The sequence below is a fragment of the Belonocnema kinseyi genome, chromosome 9 (assembly GCF_010883055.1).
Source record: "Belonocnema kinseyi isolate 2016_QV_RU_SX_M_011 chromosome 9, B_treatae_v1, whole genome shotgun sequence".
In the NCBI taxonomy this organism is placed as follows: domain Eukaryota; kingdom Metazoa; phylum Arthropoda; class Insecta; order Hymenoptera; family Cynipidae; genus Belonocnema; species Belonocnema kinseyi.
The window spans coordinates 34,961,410-34,980,523 of NC_046665.1; the positions used below are offsets into that span (position 1 = coordinate 34,961,410).

A 19,114-nucleotide genomic window follows, 5' to 3' on the forward strand; every position below is an offset into this window, starting at 1 on the left:
AAGTTTTAAATTCATCAAGCAGCCTAACTTTTTGTAGTTTCTTATCATTTTCGCAACAATATTCTCGTAGTCTGGACTTTTCTTGTTACCGAGGAAATTTGCCTTTGATGCTTTAAAACTTTGCCAAGCGTCCATTTTAATTTTCGTCATGTGGCTCACGAAATTAGTATCTCTTGTCAATATTCGAATCTGTGGTCCATCAAAGACTTCTTCTTTCAATTTAGCGTCTGAAACATTAGGGAATTTAAGGGATATATACTTATAGCATTGTCCATCTTTGTCTAGCACCTTGACAAATTGCTTCATAAGCCCAAGCTTTATGTGGATGGGTGGTAGTAAAATTGTTTCTGGATCAACGAGGCTTTGGTTGATGATATTATGAGAACCAGGTTTGAATGAATCTCTTAAAGGCCAATGTTTTTTGCTGTAATGATTGGCTCAATCTCTGCTATTCCAAAGGCATATAAAGCATGGCTCTCTCGTGAAACCCGATTGTTGGCCTAATATCATTTTTATGATTTTGAGATCACCACATATTTGCCATTTGTGATTCGTGTAATTAACTTTTTCAAGAAGCATTTTAACATTGTTATATTCTTCTTTGATGACCATTGAGTGATCTATAGGGATAGGAGCGTAAATATTCGTGTTATGCAGTAAAACGGCCTTAATGCTGCGTTTTGACGAATCAATGAAAAGTCGTCATTCTTCATCTCTGTACACATTTTTCTTCAAGTGGTTCATTAGTCCGTTAACGTCAGTGCAGTACACTAAAGACGTCTCTTTGTCTTTAACGAAATTCTTTCTGAATTCTTTGTCCCTGTCGCGATAGAATGAAACTTTTGTCTTTGTTTCTAGAAGATTTCTTATTTTTAGAAATGAAGCGGCAAATTCAGTGCCATCTTTCGGTAATCCAAGATCTCTAATAAAATCATTTAGTTCTAGTTGCGACACTAATATTGGAACCTTCAATTTCATTTTATGCACGCCATATCCGTAATCTTTTTCGTCATTTTCATCGGAATCATCAGAACTATTTTCTGTTCGATCACTGGTTTCACTACCCTCTCCATGACGTTGACTTTCAACTTCCATTCTATCATCTTTTAAAGCGCTTAAACCAGTCTGGCGTGCATTTTTATTGATTTCAATTGCTCTTGTGACTGTGCAAACATTAATGTACGAAATGTTATTTTTATTTTTGGCGATGAACCCTTGGACACAATTCATGCAAAAGTAGCAGTCCTTCGCAATAACGGGTTTTTCCCATGTGGTTGGTGTAGAGTACTTGCTGTACTTTTCGTTGTTTGAATTTTTTAGACGATACAACATAAGTCTGCAGGAATTGCAAATGACGTGAGGAACCCATTTTGTTTCTTGGTGCAGCAATTTACGGTTAAAACACTTTTCGTAAAGACTTTTCATTTCTTCGTCGATTGATTTTCGCAAACTGCTCACTTCATATTTATTGCAAATGTAACAGAATGAATCTGAGCTATTCTTGCAGACATGCGCTAGAGAAATTCTCGCCGTTGTTTTCCTTGTAGCATGAGATTCTACACCAACCAAGTGATCCATTGATGAAGAGCTACGGTTGCATGATGACGACGTCGGAGAGCCCGCTTTCCCACCCTGACCAGACGCCAATACTGGAGTTTTTCCCTGCATCGTAATACACTTTTTACCTGTCTCTGCCATGACGGCATGAACGCCGTTTACCCAGGGACTCAGCTATTAATGTCAAAATATGAAAGTACGAAAGAACGGGGTTTCCAGCGCAATCGGTTAGGTTAGGTCAGGTTTTTTTAAGGTTGGGATAGGTTAAACCTCTATGTAGGTTAAGCCGAAGCTAAATGAAACGGTAACGCAAACACAACGGGACAACACAATCAGTTTAATTGTGTTTCGTGAGGTTAGGTTAGGTTAGGTTAGATTTATTTATAGGTTAGGCTTGAGTTGACCCATTCAATGTAGCACACATTTTCTACTGGGAAAATATGCTTCCAGAGCTTTACGTGTAGTTCAATAAATTTCTGTTGATTGAGGTTATGTGATGTCAGGTTCTGTTGGATAAAGTTATGTTAAATAAGTTGATATTAGGCAAGGGTTGACCCTTCACAGTTGTCGACATGTATTTGAAGTGAAAATTTGCATCACTGGCATTATTTTTAAATTTATTTGCCTCAGTGCACGATTTTTCATCATTTTTTGAGGTCATGGCTCAACCATGACGTGATGGGTAATTTTTGATACCGAATTTGAATTCAGCTCCCCAAAATCCATAGGAATACGTGTGTCTTGTTACCAGATCCGCACACTTTTTTGTGTGTGTTTGTGTAATCAACTGTATTATATCAAATGTATATTATATTTATTTCTGTACCATTGAATTAAATTTTATTCTCTCGGCTACCCTAAACAATAAAACTCAAAAGTGGTTTAACCAAATAATATCTGAAAATTTGTTATAAACTATTGTTATAAAAATATAGTAAAATAAGAACATTATTTTTTTGGAAAAAGGAGACAAGCTACAATAACATTTTAATTAATAAAATTTTTCGCCTAATTATATCTACAAATTTGCTTAGAGCCACGTAAATTTATGACGCGTTACCTTAATTTAAACCGTATAGAATAACATTGAAAATTGTAATAATATAAATTTACCCTGGCTTTCAAGCTATAACGTCTATTCTGCCACACCCTTAACTGTTCGCTCACAGTAGTTCATCCTAGACCTCTCGATGAAGCCTAGTATGTCAATCACCAATCGCATTGTAATTTGCTCAGGTTCCATGAAACGGGCCCGAAGGCTTTGCTGTCTGAGCTCATCTAATGTCGGGCACTGGCATAATACATATAGGGCTGTTTCATCACCTTCCCGCACTGCCTGCAGTCTTTCGTATTGAGTCACGTGTAACGTCGAATAATTTCGTACCAGTTTTTTCGTTGCTTACATTTGGGTATAGATAGAAATAATTTTCTTGGATTTTTGACAGAGACGTTCTTATATTTAGGCTTACAATAATAATGGTAACGTTTTTTCTTTCTGTATTTATGGAAAAACGTGAATAGCTTGGTTTACTTACAAGCTTTTGAAAGCAAGCTACGCCCCATCAAGATAGCGGAAATGGCGCAGCAGAATATGAATGTGAAATATGTACACATTTCTCTTTTTCGAATATAAGTTTTTAAAAAAGGCTTTTTAACAGTTTAATAGTATTATTCGTGATTTTAGAGCATATACTAAATGTTTAAGATACTATTATCATTGAACGGTTGATGCACGTAGTCCAGTCGTTGTAAAAAAAGTGTCAGGATTTGTGATAAGGATTTTGCCTCGCAATATAGGAAATTTATTTGAAAAAGTTGAAAACGTTAGTGGACTGTTACTTTCCTATGCATCCAAGATTTAAAAGTTTACTTAGCAAAATTGAAGTTAGTAAAAGTCTGCGCAAACCTGAAAAAAATTGTCTATCATCAATAGCAAAGGACTTACACTGCCGTCAGAAATTATTAATAATATCAGCAAAAGTACTGTTGAAAATAAACTCCTGACTTTGAAATTTAATTACTCGCTAAAATATGGACCTAGAAACTTTGATAAAAAACCGCTAGAATCTTGTATACATTTTTACCTCTACTTAAACTTGTAGCATTACCTTGGAAAGTTGTAGCTAAAATCTCTGGCCGTGTGTCTGGCCGTGTGCGGTGCTCGCCGACTAAGACGTTTGAAACTTGGCGTTTGAGGCTTGGATAGGTCATGCCATCAATTGAAGTTGAGGTACAAAAGTCAAGAAATTCTTTAATTTATTTTGAACTGCTCACGTACTGAGAGTGACACCGTGGATGAATTTATTTGTTTATTAACAAATTTAATTGAAATCTAAGTGCAAATGAACCGTTCGTAAAAAGCAGTATGCTTCAATATTAACCCGATTAGTTTATCGCTTTTCTTGGCACCTTCTCAATTTATCTTGGGTCCTTTCATAACTTTTCAAATAAATGCGATATTTGAATTTTTCAAAAAGCATAGTAAAGTTCAAGATGCGCATTTTCACGAAAAAAATCATGAACTCGATGGGTACAAAATAAATTCTCAGATATTTGGTGTCAATGAGTGCTTTTTTCAAAAAAAAATTTGAAGTTTCAAGAAATAACTCGATATATTTTGATTTATACAAATTTTATTTTTGTAGAAAATTATACACATTCACAAAGAAAAAAGAACAATATATTCACGTCTTAAATTCTATCATCTTATAATTACAAACAGTCTCTGCAACGTGTATAACGTGACTTCAGTGGATGTACGCTGCGCCATGCTATAAGAGAATTAAAATCAATATATGACTCAAAATAATAAAAGTCTTTCGAAAATATTCCTAAACTTCATAAAAAATTTAAAAACTTACCTTGGCGCTCAAAACGAATTCGCACCGACTTTACATATATCATGGGTCGTTTCAGACCCAACGCGCACTGGATCTGCTTACTGCGAAGGCCAGACTCCCACTGGAGAAACGTGATTGAGTACAGAGGGCCCTCTATTCCTAAAGTTTTTTTAGGGTGGTGATAGATATTTCCGGAGTACACGGATTTTGAGTAATAAAATAAAAGAAAAATGCCTTGGGTCTAAAACGACCCACGATTAACAAATCGGTTCAAATTTCATATAAATATGTCCAAGAAATAATTTACAAATCAGTGTGTAGAAGTCGGTAGGGAGAGTGCTCAGCAAGCAGAAGCGAGTCACTGTCGTTTTGTGAAAAAAAATATATATCGTGCAAAATAAGGAGTGAAATTTTAGTCAGCGAATTTGTCTTTCGGTGAGTAGCTGTCTGGAGGGCAATGGTTTGTTTAATGATTCATTATGAGCAATAATATTAACAAGTTCGAGAATTCGTACAGAAAAAGATCAGTGAGAGGATTAAGGAAAATGTATTTTAAGGAGAATCAGTCATGTTTGGAGTGAAAAAAAGTTATTGCTGTTAGGTTTAACATTTTTTTCAACTTTTCTCCAACGTGTATGGTCTATTCCAAGTATTTTTCCTCAATGCATTTTAAAAAACAGACATTCATCCCATTCGAATACTATTAGAAACATATTTATTGTACGTGTTCCACTCACTTGCTTTATGAAATTCCTTTTAATGACAGGGGAAAAGCACTTTCAGTAAAAGGTGCGTATGTGTCACTTACCCATCCACTCGTATGGAGCACACCAAGAATCAATAATTATTAACAAGCAATGTGGAAATTGCTGCCATTATGCTTTTAGTATTAAGAAACAATTACTTCACTCATACTTCCAAAAAACTCGTGAATCAAGTGTATACACATTCAAAAGCTAGATCTTCTCGCTAATGAAACCGACAATTTCCGATGGTAGATTACGGCTTTAAAATAAACAACATTTTTTTCAATTTTTTTGCCAAAAATTACATGCAATTTTTGGTTTGTCTTAAGCTTAGATCCTGACCGTTGCACAGTGATAAATATGGGAAACAATTCGAGCCACGCGAGGATTTTAATAAAATGATAATTTTTTAAAATTTTTCTGTAAAAATGTTATATTTAATATTTCAAGTGAGAGAATTTTTATACCTACCCATATACTATTTTTAATTAACCATGAAACGGCTTGCCTCAACATCAGTGGAAATTGTTCGAAAATCACGCAGGACTAAAAAATTTTTTTTTTGGGAGTCTACATAAAGATGACTAGATGTACTATATATTTTTTGGGTCGCTGAATATGAATCCATCCTCAGAATGACAGTTAATTAAAATAAACCTCTCTAAGTTAAGTTTAACTGCGGGCGGAGTGCTCCAGTGGAGGCCTCCTGGTGCTCAACTCATAAAGCCTATTGAGCCACACCCTTAATTATTCCCTCTTTAAGTTGACCTCAGAAAGATTGATTAAGCCTAGTATGTTAACCACTGGTCGCTTATGCTTTCCTTATGTTCCATAAAATAGACGCCAAAGATTTCTTGTCTGAGCCTAGATAATTTCGTGCACTAGCATAAGAAATGCAGGAATGTTTCATAATCCCTGCCTCATTTCCTGTCCTTTCTCGTAAGGTAATACCTCATGTTGAGCATGTAATAATGTTGGTGGTTGTGCCCCGTAAGCATCTGAACCACTGTTCTTATATCTTTCTTGGGTTAGCCTAGGATTAGGTCTAACTTTTTGTTGCCCTTGATTTCTGTCTGACCCAGCACCCAAATAAGGGTCACTTTGTTCCTTTCTGCAAGTTGACTTAATAGCTTTTTGCATTCCCAAAGTAGCTCTGATGTTGTAAATGGTTTCCCAACTGCAGTTAATGTCACTTGGCTGTCCGAGCATGATGTAATCTGCCTGCCAGCAGCGTTTTTTTCTAATAATGTATCAGCACAGCGAAGTATGACTAGGACCTCCGCCTGAAAAATGGTAACATACCTCACAATTGTGATCACTATCCTCCTCCTTCGCACGCTGTCATAAATTCCGGCTCCTGACCTTCCTATTCCTTTAGAGCCATCTGTGTTCCAGATTTCCCTTTGAAGTTGCGTGATTTGTTATTTTATCTTCCCTCATCTATAGAGTCGGCAGTATACTGATGTCTCTTGGGAGCCTACCCAGTGGGCACAAAATTTGGCGACGTCTTTAGGACATCGTTACGACATCTTTACGACAACTTTACGACATCCTATGTCTATGTCGTTAAGTCATCTTTACGATGTCGTAAATATGTCGTATGATATGACGATGTCTTTACGATATCGTAAAGACACTGTAACAACATGGACATAGGATGTCGTAAAACTGTCGTACAGATGTCGTAAAGATGTCGTAAAGATGTCGCCAAATTTTGTGCCCAATGAGTAGCGTGTCTAGACCCATAAGTCCATAGTTTTGCTCTTGTCCGGCGGCGTAGTCCTTATTGCTCCCATCACATCCCTTAACACTAGCCTTTTTAATCGTCGCAGCATGCCATGCATAATTTAAGTTACGCCCGTAGCCACTAGACCACGGTTGCGTATAGCAGCCTTAATTTAAGGATAGCAGAGTAGATCCATGCAAGCCTGTAAGACCCTAGGCCCTACGTCAAAGAAAAGACTCTTCTGCACATCCAAAATGTCATGACAAACTCCCATCATTGGGCTTTAAGGTGCTGCGCCCAGTTCACTTTGCTGAGATTACTCCTAGATATTTAACCGAGTCTAAGATCATCAGTTTATCACTATAAAATACAGCGGAGTCAATTTTCGAGACTTGGTACTTTTTCGTGGAAACGACCAGATACCCTGTAGGCACCACCGTAGCACTATTCCCATGGCTAGGTCTTTGCCCCATCTGATTTCGAGTCGCCTCCGACGTAACATGCTTCCCGTCCAGTTACTTCTCCAATTTTCCCATGTCAGCATGGAGCGCAGTGTCTACCAAGCAGCCTGTCTGAAAGGCAGCCATTTGTGCAGGATATTAAACTGGTTGGCCGAACATCTTTCTCGCAGTTCAGCCCTTTTTTCAAGGCTTGAGATTGACGCTTGAGATTATGCCGTTTTAAAACCATGTATGTAGGAGTGTCTTTGGAGTCCTTCCTTCTCTGCTTGTTAAAAAAGTCTAAGGAGTTGCTCTATGTAAAGTTCCCGCAGCCACTGCCCACTGTGGGGTGCAATGGCTACTGTTTGCGGGCCACGCTAAGCGGTCTTTCTTTCTTCTTGCACCGCTAAAATTCTTCTTCCTAAAGGTCCTGCCACCGTAGCACCACCTTTCGCAGTGGGTTACAGGAGGGGCCCGTAATGGAGCCCTCATTGTTTTGGTTTTCATTTGTTTTTCATGTATCGCTTATTAGGTCCACGACAAGCTAAGGAAATGTGGTTTAGCCCCTGCAAAGCCCCTCTTGCAGGGGGGGCTGTTGTCCCAAAGTCTCTGTTAAGAGAACCCCTTTGCAATTATGGCGTGGCCGCTTCAACTGAGGGGGCACACCGGGGTGTTCAAGGATTTTTTAACCCTGGTGCCATTCAGATCTTGAAGTGGCCCTTGATATTTTAGGAGACTTTGCTATTATCCCCTGAAAGTTGCTTCTCAGTTTAGATCCCACAGACCAGAGTCCGTCAGTTCCCCAGAGCATCTACACCTCAAGATGCAGACCCTCTGGTTCACCTATTCCAGAAATATAGTCTGATGAGACCGTTAAGCCCTCCCACCAGCTGCATATTCCCGCGATGCCCAGGGAGAGATAAGCCTGTCTAACATAAATTGCAAATGCACAACAATGGGTGGTGGAAATATATTTGTTCAAAGAGTTATTTATTTATTGACAAAAATGGCTAAATATTCATTTTTATATTCATAATTAATAAACCTCCCTAACAAAAACGGTAGTAAGAAGTGTCCAATAATACATTCGAGGAATGGCGGATAAAAAGTTAAACCAAAAATTATTTATTTATTATTAAAAAATGATTAAATATTCATTTTTAATTAATAAAATCACTTATAGGGTAAAAAATGTTAACAAATGACCGCTGTTCCGTTTCTCGGATCGCTTTAGTCACAGACTAAGTAGAGTAAATGTAGACTTTGCTAGGTCATTACTCATGAACTGTTAGGTTTAGGTTTGATGAAACAGTTCGTAAAAGCTTTTGATAAAAAAGGCAAATTTTTGTTTATTAATTCAAACGATTCCCAGCTTTATCAAGCGCGAAATTGAAAGGAGTCTTTGATGAATCTCAAATTCGTAAGATGTTGACAGATGAAACGTCCATTGCCGCAATAAATATCAAGGAACGAGATGCATGGCTGAGCTTTAAGAATGTGATTGAGAATTCCTTAGCCAATCACAAGATTGGTAACTACAAGGAATTGATGTTTGACTTGCTTAAAAACTACAAAATATGGGTTCCCGGTAATAAACATGGAATTCAGAAAAATTAAGAATTTATATTCCTATGAATACGAGATTTTTCCTCCGTCTAAAATCCCCCAACGGAAACAGAAAAAGTGCAAATCCTATTCCTCTCAATCGACTTAGTAATATTTTACGAAAGCATTTATTTAACCTATTTTTCATTATTAAATCTTTTTTTAACTTATAAATTCGAAAAATATTTTAATTTATATTTATTTATATTTTAATAATTTACTTAAAAGTATTAAAAATGCATCAAATAAATCTATTCAAATGTGTGATTTAAAATAACTTCAACTCTAGAGAGGCGGACTTGAATTGATTAAAATTAAATCTTCAAAACTTATATTCCACGTGAAAGAATTAAATAATCTAAAGCTATATGAAGGTACAATTACAAGGAGATAAATATATTAAAAACACGTTCTCTTTTAGGGAATAGAAACCTATGCGGCGGACGCTATGGAAAGAGAAATAAATAAGTTTCTGGTATATCCTATTCTTATAATGACATTTTAGATAGATGGAAGAATCACGCATTAAAAATAATAGAATAATCTTCACTTTTACGCTGAGATTTGTTGATTAGGAATTTGCTTTTTGTTTAAATAATTTTTTTTTGCACTCACTCATTGAAAGGCAGATTTTTAAAGGTTGATTTGATAATTGGACATTTTTAGGAATAATGATTTTTTTTCAAGCATTTAGTATTTGTTTAAATAATTAATTATTATTTAATTGAAACTTTTTCTTAAAAAGAGGTATAAAAATCTAGTTAAAAAAAATGAGTTAGCTTTTCTGCTTATTATTAAATATCTACGTCACTTAGATACTAGCACCTTATTTTGTGATAAATTCTTATTTGCTTAAATAAATTTTGTTTGTTTAAACAATTGTTTTCGAAAATAAATTTTTGAAATTTCTGTTTTTTGCCGTAATTTTTTTTGTGGTAATTTTTCATTGTTGAGAGCAAAATTTTTTGTTTTGATTTCCAGTGACGTTTAAAAAATACAAAGACTTTTAATTCCTTTGAGAATACTAACAGCTAATCTATGGGATCAACATAAACAAAACAAAAACTTACTTTGAGCTTTCAAAGGGCAAACGAATGTGTCTACAAGGGTGATTTAAAGGAAAAAATTATAAAAATGATTTCAGAACGAGAAAATTGAATGTAATTTTTATAGAATGAAGTCTTACTCAAAAAATAAACTTTTCCTGGCCAATGTAAAACATTTTATGAACAAATATTAGTTATTTAAAGCATTTGTTTAACATTAAAAAATTTAACAATAAACGATATACTTAATTGAATTGAGAAAAGAATCAGATTTTTGAATCACAATTTCCAATAAAATCTTACATTATCATTTAATAAATTTATTAAACAATACGACAAAATACGACAAAATAAGGTACTAGTATTTAAATGACGAAGATATCTGATAATAAGCAGTAAAGCTAACTAAATTTAAAAAAATTGGATTTTTATACCTATTTTTAAGAAAAAGTTACAATTAAATAACAATAAATTGTTAAAACAAATATTAAATGCTTGAAACAAAGATAATTATTTCTTTAAATGGCTAATTGTCAAACCAAACATAAAAAAGCTACCTTTCAATGAGTGAGTGCAAAAAAAATTATTTAAACAAAAATAAATTGTTTAAACAATTTTTAATTAGCTGAAAAATACTTGAAACCATTCCACTTGACAAACAAAAATAATTTGTGGCAAAAAAAGGAAAAACAGAGCATTTATGTTTCAATTTTGGGCCAAAATGTCAATTCGAGTTTTTCGGGACATTTTTGGGTTCCACAAGGGGGGGGGGGGTCATCCACATTTAAAGTAATTTAATGAAGATGATTGATTAGAGACTCCGCAACAAATTCTTAATATCTCCCGCAAGCTAAGTTTAAATCCAGAAACCTGAATCCTATTGTTCCGAAAACCAAAATTTCCCCTTTTTAATCTTATGGGATTTTCAGGGCCTTTGCTGCACGTCTTAATATTAACCAATTTGGCTCAAACTTGGAAGGAATTTTTATTTCCGGCAACCTCACAAAATGGGGTGGGGCATGCCCTTTATTCGAAAGTTGGTTTTTTGGACCACCCTAGTGTGCACAGTGAAAGAAGCGGAGACAAAATCCGTTGCACAGATCTTTCGAAGACAAGAGAGTTTGAAAGAATAAATAAAATCGTTATCATGGCTTTACTGGCGTTGATACTGATAGAAGAAATTAAGAATACAAAAAGTGAAGGGGTTTTGAGGTTATAGTGTTATGAGATTTCGGGGATATAGAGCTACCAACTCATGACTATGGTGGATAAGAAAAACTCACGAAATTGTTCTGTTTTCCCAAATAAGATTTTTCTTCTGAATGAGCTGACATATTGACATCCAAGACTCAGAACATTTTTTTTGTGGGCTCGTATTATCGAGCACGCAGTGCGACATAAATATATTCGAGGACGAAGCACGATAACCAACAGTCGCGCGCCATGTGTGCGCTGAAATCGCTATTCGCGCGCACGGCACGCGATGAAAATGTGTTCGCACGGCGGGTAGTTTTTTTTCTAGTTTTGAGCAGATTTTTACCTAGTATTTTGAAAAAATACTTCTGACTCTTAGATGTATATGGAAGCCACGCCCCCCTGACATATGATATTTTAAACATTTTTCAAACAAATTTTCGATGTTGTCGCGAAAAAACCTTATGTGCCGTTTTGTTCATAACTCGCAAGGTCTTCCAAACATTTTCGGTTTCTTTAACACATTTTAATTGTATAATTAGATATAATTCTAGTAAAACCTGAATTTACTCTTATTTTCGAAGTTCTTTTTCTGCTCATATATTAGCCTTATATTTTATATCAAAAGTTGTTGTCAAAGTATTATACACCAAAATAAAAAGCGTGTATTCGAGGTTCTTGATTTTATATTATATTATACAAATATTAATTGTGTATGATATTACACTAAAGGTCAAAGCATCGACAACAGTAATTTGGTGATTCTAAATTCTCTTTTGTTAAAGCTTCTTCGGCTTTAAAGAACACATTCTCATCACGTATCTTGTGCTTCGCACTCGAGTTTGTCCCTCAAATTGCATATCATTTCCATAAATGTATATTATTATCATTCATAACATTCATTGGTAATAAAACTGACGTAGTTTCATTTTCATGTTTTAAAAAAATGAGCATTCTTAAACAAAAATTGTATTGAACATTTTATTGCAACTTCTGCCGGGTTTTTTAAAAACTCAATTTGCTCATTTTCAATTCTATTTTGACGATTTCAACGTTGCACATATTGCCTATACATCAACCTTACCTTTTTTTATTCTTAGTTATATCCCTAACACCTCAGTGACCCACGAAACTTTGATTGATGAGGGGTTGCGGGCTTGGGGGGGGGGGGGGGGATTAGTTTCAACCGAGAGTACTACCTGATTAGTGTTTTATGCTGAGAAGGTCACCAACCTTCAAAAAGTCATAGGAATAAATTGTTCGTATTTTTAAATACTATAAATATCCGTACAAAAAATGTTTAAAACTTGGAAAAATGATCGCAAAAATTTTTAAAATGCTCTAACTTTTTGAATTTTCATCCGAAATAGCTGGCTAATGAATTTAACCTTTAGTTCGGGATACTCAGAGAGTGTGCCAAAGGGAAATCGAATAGATTAATTCTTTCAAAAGTTATTTTGCTTATAGCCTGACGAACATACATATATACAAACAGCATACTACATACAGACAGGGTGAGGGTCAGATTTTACACAAATCTCATACTTTCTTTGCTAATTTTTTATTGTGAATATAAGTTTTTACGATTAAAACGCAAATAACACATGCTATCAAAAAGTGAATGACAACAAATTTGTAGATCTTTTTAAAATGCACAATTTTTGTCAATCGATCTCTTTACCTATTTTAGGACAGTTTAACCGTAAAATGTAATTTTGGATTTTCCATTATTTTTTATGCTGTAAAAAATTTGATTTTCGATTCTTCAAGAAAATTTAAAAAGTTCTTATTATAATCTTCTAGGGCATTCAAAAAGAAACATTTTTCTTCTCTTAACTTTTTTCATATCGTGCGTTATTTGGCTTAAAATGTTGATTTTCGTGTAATTTTGGACTTTTGTAAATGCTATAACTCTCTTAAATTTTGGTTTTATCAAACAAAGGCATAAAGATAAATTGTTCTTATTTTTGAATACTATAAATATCCGTACAGAAAATGTTTGAAACTTGAAAAAAATGTTCGCAAATGTTCAAACTGCTCTAACTTTTTAAATTTTTATCCAAAATAGCTGGCTATCAAAGGGGACCTTTAGTTCCTGACAGTCAGAGAGGTGCCCAAGGCCAATCGAATAGATTACTTTTTTCCAAATTTATCGTGCTCACAGCCTGACATACAATATTTCATACATACATACAAACATACACACATGCATACATACATACATACATACATACATACATACATACATACATACATACATACATACATACATACATACATACATACATACATACATACATACATACATACATACATACATACATACATACATACATACATACATACATACATACATACATACATACATACATACATACATACATACACACATACATACAGAAACATTCGTAAAGACCTGTTTTTTGGATTCTGGGGGACTCAAAAAACAAAAACAAAAACAGGGGAGGGGGTCAAATTTTATACAAATCTGATACCTTGCCTAATCAGAATGTAAAAAACACCTTTTATACTTTACTCTTTAAATAGATTTTCCATACATTAAATTAGTTGTACTCAGTGGCGGATCCAGGGGAATATATTAGGGGGTTCAACCCCCCCCCCCTGAAACTTTTGGCCTTTCATATTAAAGGCCGACGCCGCTAAGCTATGCATGGGATATGCATATATATATTTTGACACCCCCCCACCGCAATATTTTTCTGGGCCCGCCCCTGGTTGTACTTTTGCCTAAATTTAATGTCTTATTGAAATAATACAGATTTATTAGAAAGTGCACATGTGACACAGGTTGTACATAATTCATCTTTGTATATCTGAACATCTACTTTCAGGGGAATGTTCGCTGTGATTCTAGTCTTCGTAGTAGTGGGTACTGCATACGACTTATTATTAAGGTACAAAGTTTTAAGAAAAGAAGATGAAAAGCAAATAAACAATGAAATTATTGGTGATTTGAAAAGCATAGAAAACAACGTTTTTGGAGAAATTACAATTTCAAGACTTTGGGCTGTGAATACTCATAATGGCTCCCTAGGTAATTATCTTTATTATTATTTATTTATTTTTAATCCAGATTAAATTAAAAAATGTGTGATAATAATTTGTCATAGATTTAAGTAATATTATTGATTTTGAATAATTTTCTTAAGTCAAATCTTACTTCATGTTTAACAAAAAATAGGCACTGCCAAAAGTATTACGAAATTTTCCGTGCAACTTACCGGTTCTGTAACGGTAGACAGTACCCAAAAAATAACCGTCAGAAGCTCAAATCAATTTTTTGTTAACTAACACTGTTTAAACCATAATGAAAATACTACACAATTATGAAGCAATACCGGAATCTACGACAGCAATGAGTACTTTTCTGTATACAGTTTTGTTCGTGTTAGCTACAGTTGATACAAATTGAAATTGAGTTTTGTATGAAATGAATTTAATTTAAAAATTCTTTTTACATGTTGCTTTATTTATATTTCAGATGTTTGTGATCCAAAGAAGATGCCAAAACCGCTGTCAGAATCTTTATTATCATTCAGCTTACTTTTGAATATTTCAAAGCTTACAAGTTTGGATGTTGGCTCAGATACTTTAGCACCAATTCATGGTTTGCGGTTTATTTCAATGTTGTGGATTATGTTGGTGCACAGTTGTCTGACTACAAATGAATTTTCTGGTATTCTTGAACCTTTTCTATTAAAAAATATAATATATAATTTCCCTGTCGATAAGACATTATTCTTGTATATTGAAGAATACTTTCCCGATAGCTCTTAAAGGTGAAGAACCTTCCTGCAATAATATAGAAAAATTAATGCTGAATATATCCTATTTCAGACAACCAGATGTGGCGAAAAAATGCAGAGGCGGACTTCTTATATCAAACTATTAGCAATGGTTCTTACGCAGTTGACACTTTTTTCTTTATCAGGTAAGGAAAACAAAACCAAAAATCTGTGAAGCTACTAATTTATTTTAAATTAGGAAAGTATGTATTAATGTAATATAATGATCTTCATCATTCCAGTGGATGTTTGGTTTCATTTCTTTACTTCCGGACAATTACAAAAGAAGGGATAAAGAAAATGAAAATAACAAAAGGATGCTGTGGTCAATTTATGCAATTTTTAGGGATGATGGGCTATAGATATGTACGACTTACTCCTCCTTATCTCATAGTGATTGGCTTGATTCAAATTTCGATGAAATGGTACCATGATCATACAATGATCGAGCTTCCAGCTTTGGATTACAAAACTTGCGAACAATTTTGGTGGAGAAATGCACTCTACATAAATACATACTTCGATATGGACGACAGAGTGTGTACTTTACAGTTTACATGATGAAATGTTCGTTTCACAATAATAGCTCATATTACTGACGAGATTAAAAATTATCTCCAATTTTTTTAGTGTATGGTGTGGAGTTGGTACCTGGCAAATGACACTCAATTTTACACTGTTGGAATAATTATTCTCATAATTGCAGCAAGGTTAATTGCAAATTAGTTGAACAGTTCATGAAATTATAAATATTTAATAATATAATGGTTAATTTTGATCATACTATATATTCGCAGTTTTTTCTCTGTTGGTGCTGCTATTGGAGTTATTTTCTTAATTGCATCCTGGATTACCACTGCATTAATTTCCGTCCATACTGATCACGTGCCGAGGTAAATTTTTGGTATTATCAAATATTAATTAGTCATATTTTCTTTAGCCTAACAGTGAATATATATTTTTGGTACGACCCCCTCCCCCTTAAAAACTCGCTATTGCATGCACGTAAAGCAGGCGTAATGTGGCGGCTTCCAGCCCAGCGAAGTTCGCACTTGCGCTCTTCGTCGCCGTGCCGGCATGAAACTTTACGCCCTATACATCAAACTTTACGCTTGATAGAGAAATTTATATATATCTTTAAAAAAATTTCATCGCTGGACCCCACAGTCTCGCTGCTGCTAAGTACGCTATTTCTTCCTTTACTTATGATTTAAAATTGTCAAGAACACCGAACATCTCTTATTTGCTTCACATGCTTGGTTTGAAAGAGGGTAGGACAAAAAGCATAATGCGTCTTAAGGGCGTAAGATTGTTTTGCCTCGTGTGACTAACGCAAAATTCAATTCATTTTAAAGGAATAAAATTATATTATTCTCACTGATATATTAAATTTCAAAAACAGAAAACTATTTAAAAATTGAGCATTTTAAAATGAAAAAACTATATACTCGGACAAATCAAATTTCAAATTGCAGTGTTCAATATTTTAAGACTAACAAATAATTGGAAACCTTCGACAGCACTATTGTAAATAGAAGTTTTAATTATTAATTTTTAATTTGTAGTACTATTTTCTGAATAGTCAATAAAGTTGAAAAAATATTGTCTCTAAGTTGCTTTAAAATTTTTTAATATTTAGCATAGAAAATCCGTTTGCTCATTATGAGAGCCTCTACGACAAACCCTGGACCAGGATTGGCCCTTACTTAATTGGAATGGCAACTGGATGGTACCTATTCAGGGTTAATTGCAAAATTAGACTAAACAAGGTAACTTTTCTCATCAATACTGTTGATTCGAATGGATTATAAATGTTGTTATCCCTTTTTTCATAATATATATTTAATGTGTACAGCGAAAGAGTTGGTAAAATGTACTTATTTTACTTTCATTATTCTAGGCGATACTTGCACTAGGCTGGACTCTTTCATTTTTAGTAATGACAAGCATTGTCTATGGCTTGTATGGGAATAGATTCGGGCCAATTGTATCGGCATTGTATACAGCTATGTCCCATTCCGGATGGGCTATGAGCATTGCCTGGATTCTGATCGCATGTGTAACGGGCTACGGTGGTGAGTATAATTTTGATAATAACAGAATTATAATAGATAAGAAATAGATAATTATAGGTATAATAAAAAATGTAATTTTAATATTCAATTAATTAAAGCTAAACATTTTAAATCATTTAATAAAACGTTACGTCTATGAAAACCTACTATCTTCATTTTTCCTTTGTAAAATTTTAAATGGCTTGTTTGTCGTTTTATTTTTAAGGATGGAAAAATAATAACTTAATTTTGTATGAGTTTGGTTATAAATTTGGTTCAATTTCGAAACATCAATTTGAAATATGCAAATTTACTTAGATTTTTATTTAATGGCTCTAAACTTTTCAGTTCAGTTTTCAAATCTTGAAGTTAAAATAATTTAGTTTTCAAAGCTTCACAATACTTAATTATTCAATTCGGATTCAAACGCTTTGAATTCGAAATTGTTTAGTTTTTAATATTTTGAAGTAAAATAGTTTTCAGGGTATTAAAAATCGCATTTATTATTTAAAACTCCTTGTTTTTTCCATATTTCAGATTTAAAACGTAACTATTTTAAAGCATTGAAAAGTTTCAATTATTTAATTTGATGAGGACTAAGCAAAGAAACCATAAAAAATTCATTTTTAAGGGTAAACAATTTTGAAAGCGTAATTTTAATCAGATAGAATTTTTCTGTGAGCCATTGGTCAATGATAATATTCCTTGAGTACTGAAAATGCATAAGTCATTTTTTTAAATAGATATATTTATCTTGTTTTGTTCTCTTCCTCCTCAATTTTGTTTTGTTAAAGTCCTAACCCATTATTTTAGTTATTAAAATGTCTTTAAATCTTAATAGTTCCAATTTGATATTTTTTGCGTATTTTGCAAAGCTTTTTCGAAACGGTTAGTTTCATAAAAACGTAGGATTTGATTACATATTCGAACATTTCAGAAGGTGTATATTTAAAAATGCTCAATTTAAGATGATTAGGAAATTCGCGATTTTTCAATTCCATCGGCTTTCAAATTAATATTATTGTACAATTTTTAACATTTAATTTTAATGTTAGGTATTCGATTTTTAATATTTCTATTCAAACGTGGACAAAATTAAGGCTCTGAAATGTAAATTAGTTCATTTTGAACATTCTCAATTATCCGTATTCAATTTTGCATTATGCTTTTCAATATTCAAAAATTTTACAATATTTAAATATTTAGAATTCCTAAAATACTGCTTGAAATTTTGTACTTTTTTTAGGGCTGGTGAACAAACTGCTATCGTGGAAGTATTTCTATCCAATATCAAGATTAACGTACTGTGCATATTTGGTTCATCCAGCGATATTGCGTGCGGTGGTTCTCAAAGGAGAAGCTTCCTTACACTTAACACATGGCCTGGTGGTAAAGTTGAATGTATATTTTATTAAAATGTTTAAAGCAAAATCAAAGTTTACTCAAATTGTAAAAAAATGATTATTTTAATAAGAATGTATATCCATATATATCAGGCTGGTCTAAACAAAACAATGATTGAAATCCAATATGTACAACGGCCAAAATTGTTCCTTTTTCAATAAAAAAAAAGTATTGTTTAATAAAATTAAAATCGAGTAATATTCAGAGGTCGCGCAAGCAAAATTATTGTTTTTAAATATATAATTATATTTTATTCCTAAAAATTGGATGATATAGTTTTTTTGATGTTGAAAATTATTATTTCAATAGACATCAGTTATTTTTATTTTATTTAGTCACTTTTTACTCATAGAAATGCCATAATAACCATATTACACAGAACGCTGATAAACACTTGAATTGTTCTTTCTTACATTAATAACTGAGAATAGTTAAATTCCTAATTTCACATCAAGCATACTAATAAATTAAAACTGTAATTTTTAAACTATATTAAACTTTAAAAGAAACACTTAGAGTCAATTTAGGCCACTGTTCAATTTAAATTGAGATAAATATTTCTTTAAGGTCGTTGCGCGACCTCTAAATATTATCCGATTAAACTTTCCTTCTCCATATATTATTATTATCATATAAGGAACCATTTAGGCTATTGCACGATTTTAGTTTTAAACTTTTTTTGCAATGAAAAATGGA

The 19,114-nt window shown here is 33.4% G+C and overlaps 1 protein-coding gene across 1 annotated transcript in view; it reads left to right on the forward strand.

Moving 5' to 3' along the window:
- Positions 1-19,114, forward strand: part of LOC117180253 (nose resistant to fluoxetine protein 6-like) — a 109,603-nt gene that overhangs the window by 43,448 nt on the left and 47,041 nt on the right. The window contains exons 4-12 of the mRNA XM_033372651.1: positions 14,007-14,209; positions 14,657-14,851; positions 15,013-15,106; positions 15,203-15,497; positions 15,591-15,670; positions 15,758-15,853; positions 16,600-16,729; positions 16,861-17,035; positions 18,261-18,403. Of these exons, the coding sequence (XP_033228542.1) occupies positions 14,007-14,209; positions 14,657-14,851; positions 15,013-15,106; positions 15,203-15,497; positions 15,591-15,670; positions 15,758-15,853; positions 16,600-16,729; positions 16,861-17,035; positions 18,261-18,403 (1,411 nt within the window). The remainder of the gene's footprint in view (positions 1-14,006; positions 14,210-14,656; positions 14,852-15,012; positions 15,107-15,202; positions 15,498-15,590; positions 15,671-15,757; positions 15,854-16,599; positions 16,730-16,860; positions 17,036-18,260; positions 18,404-19,114) is intronic.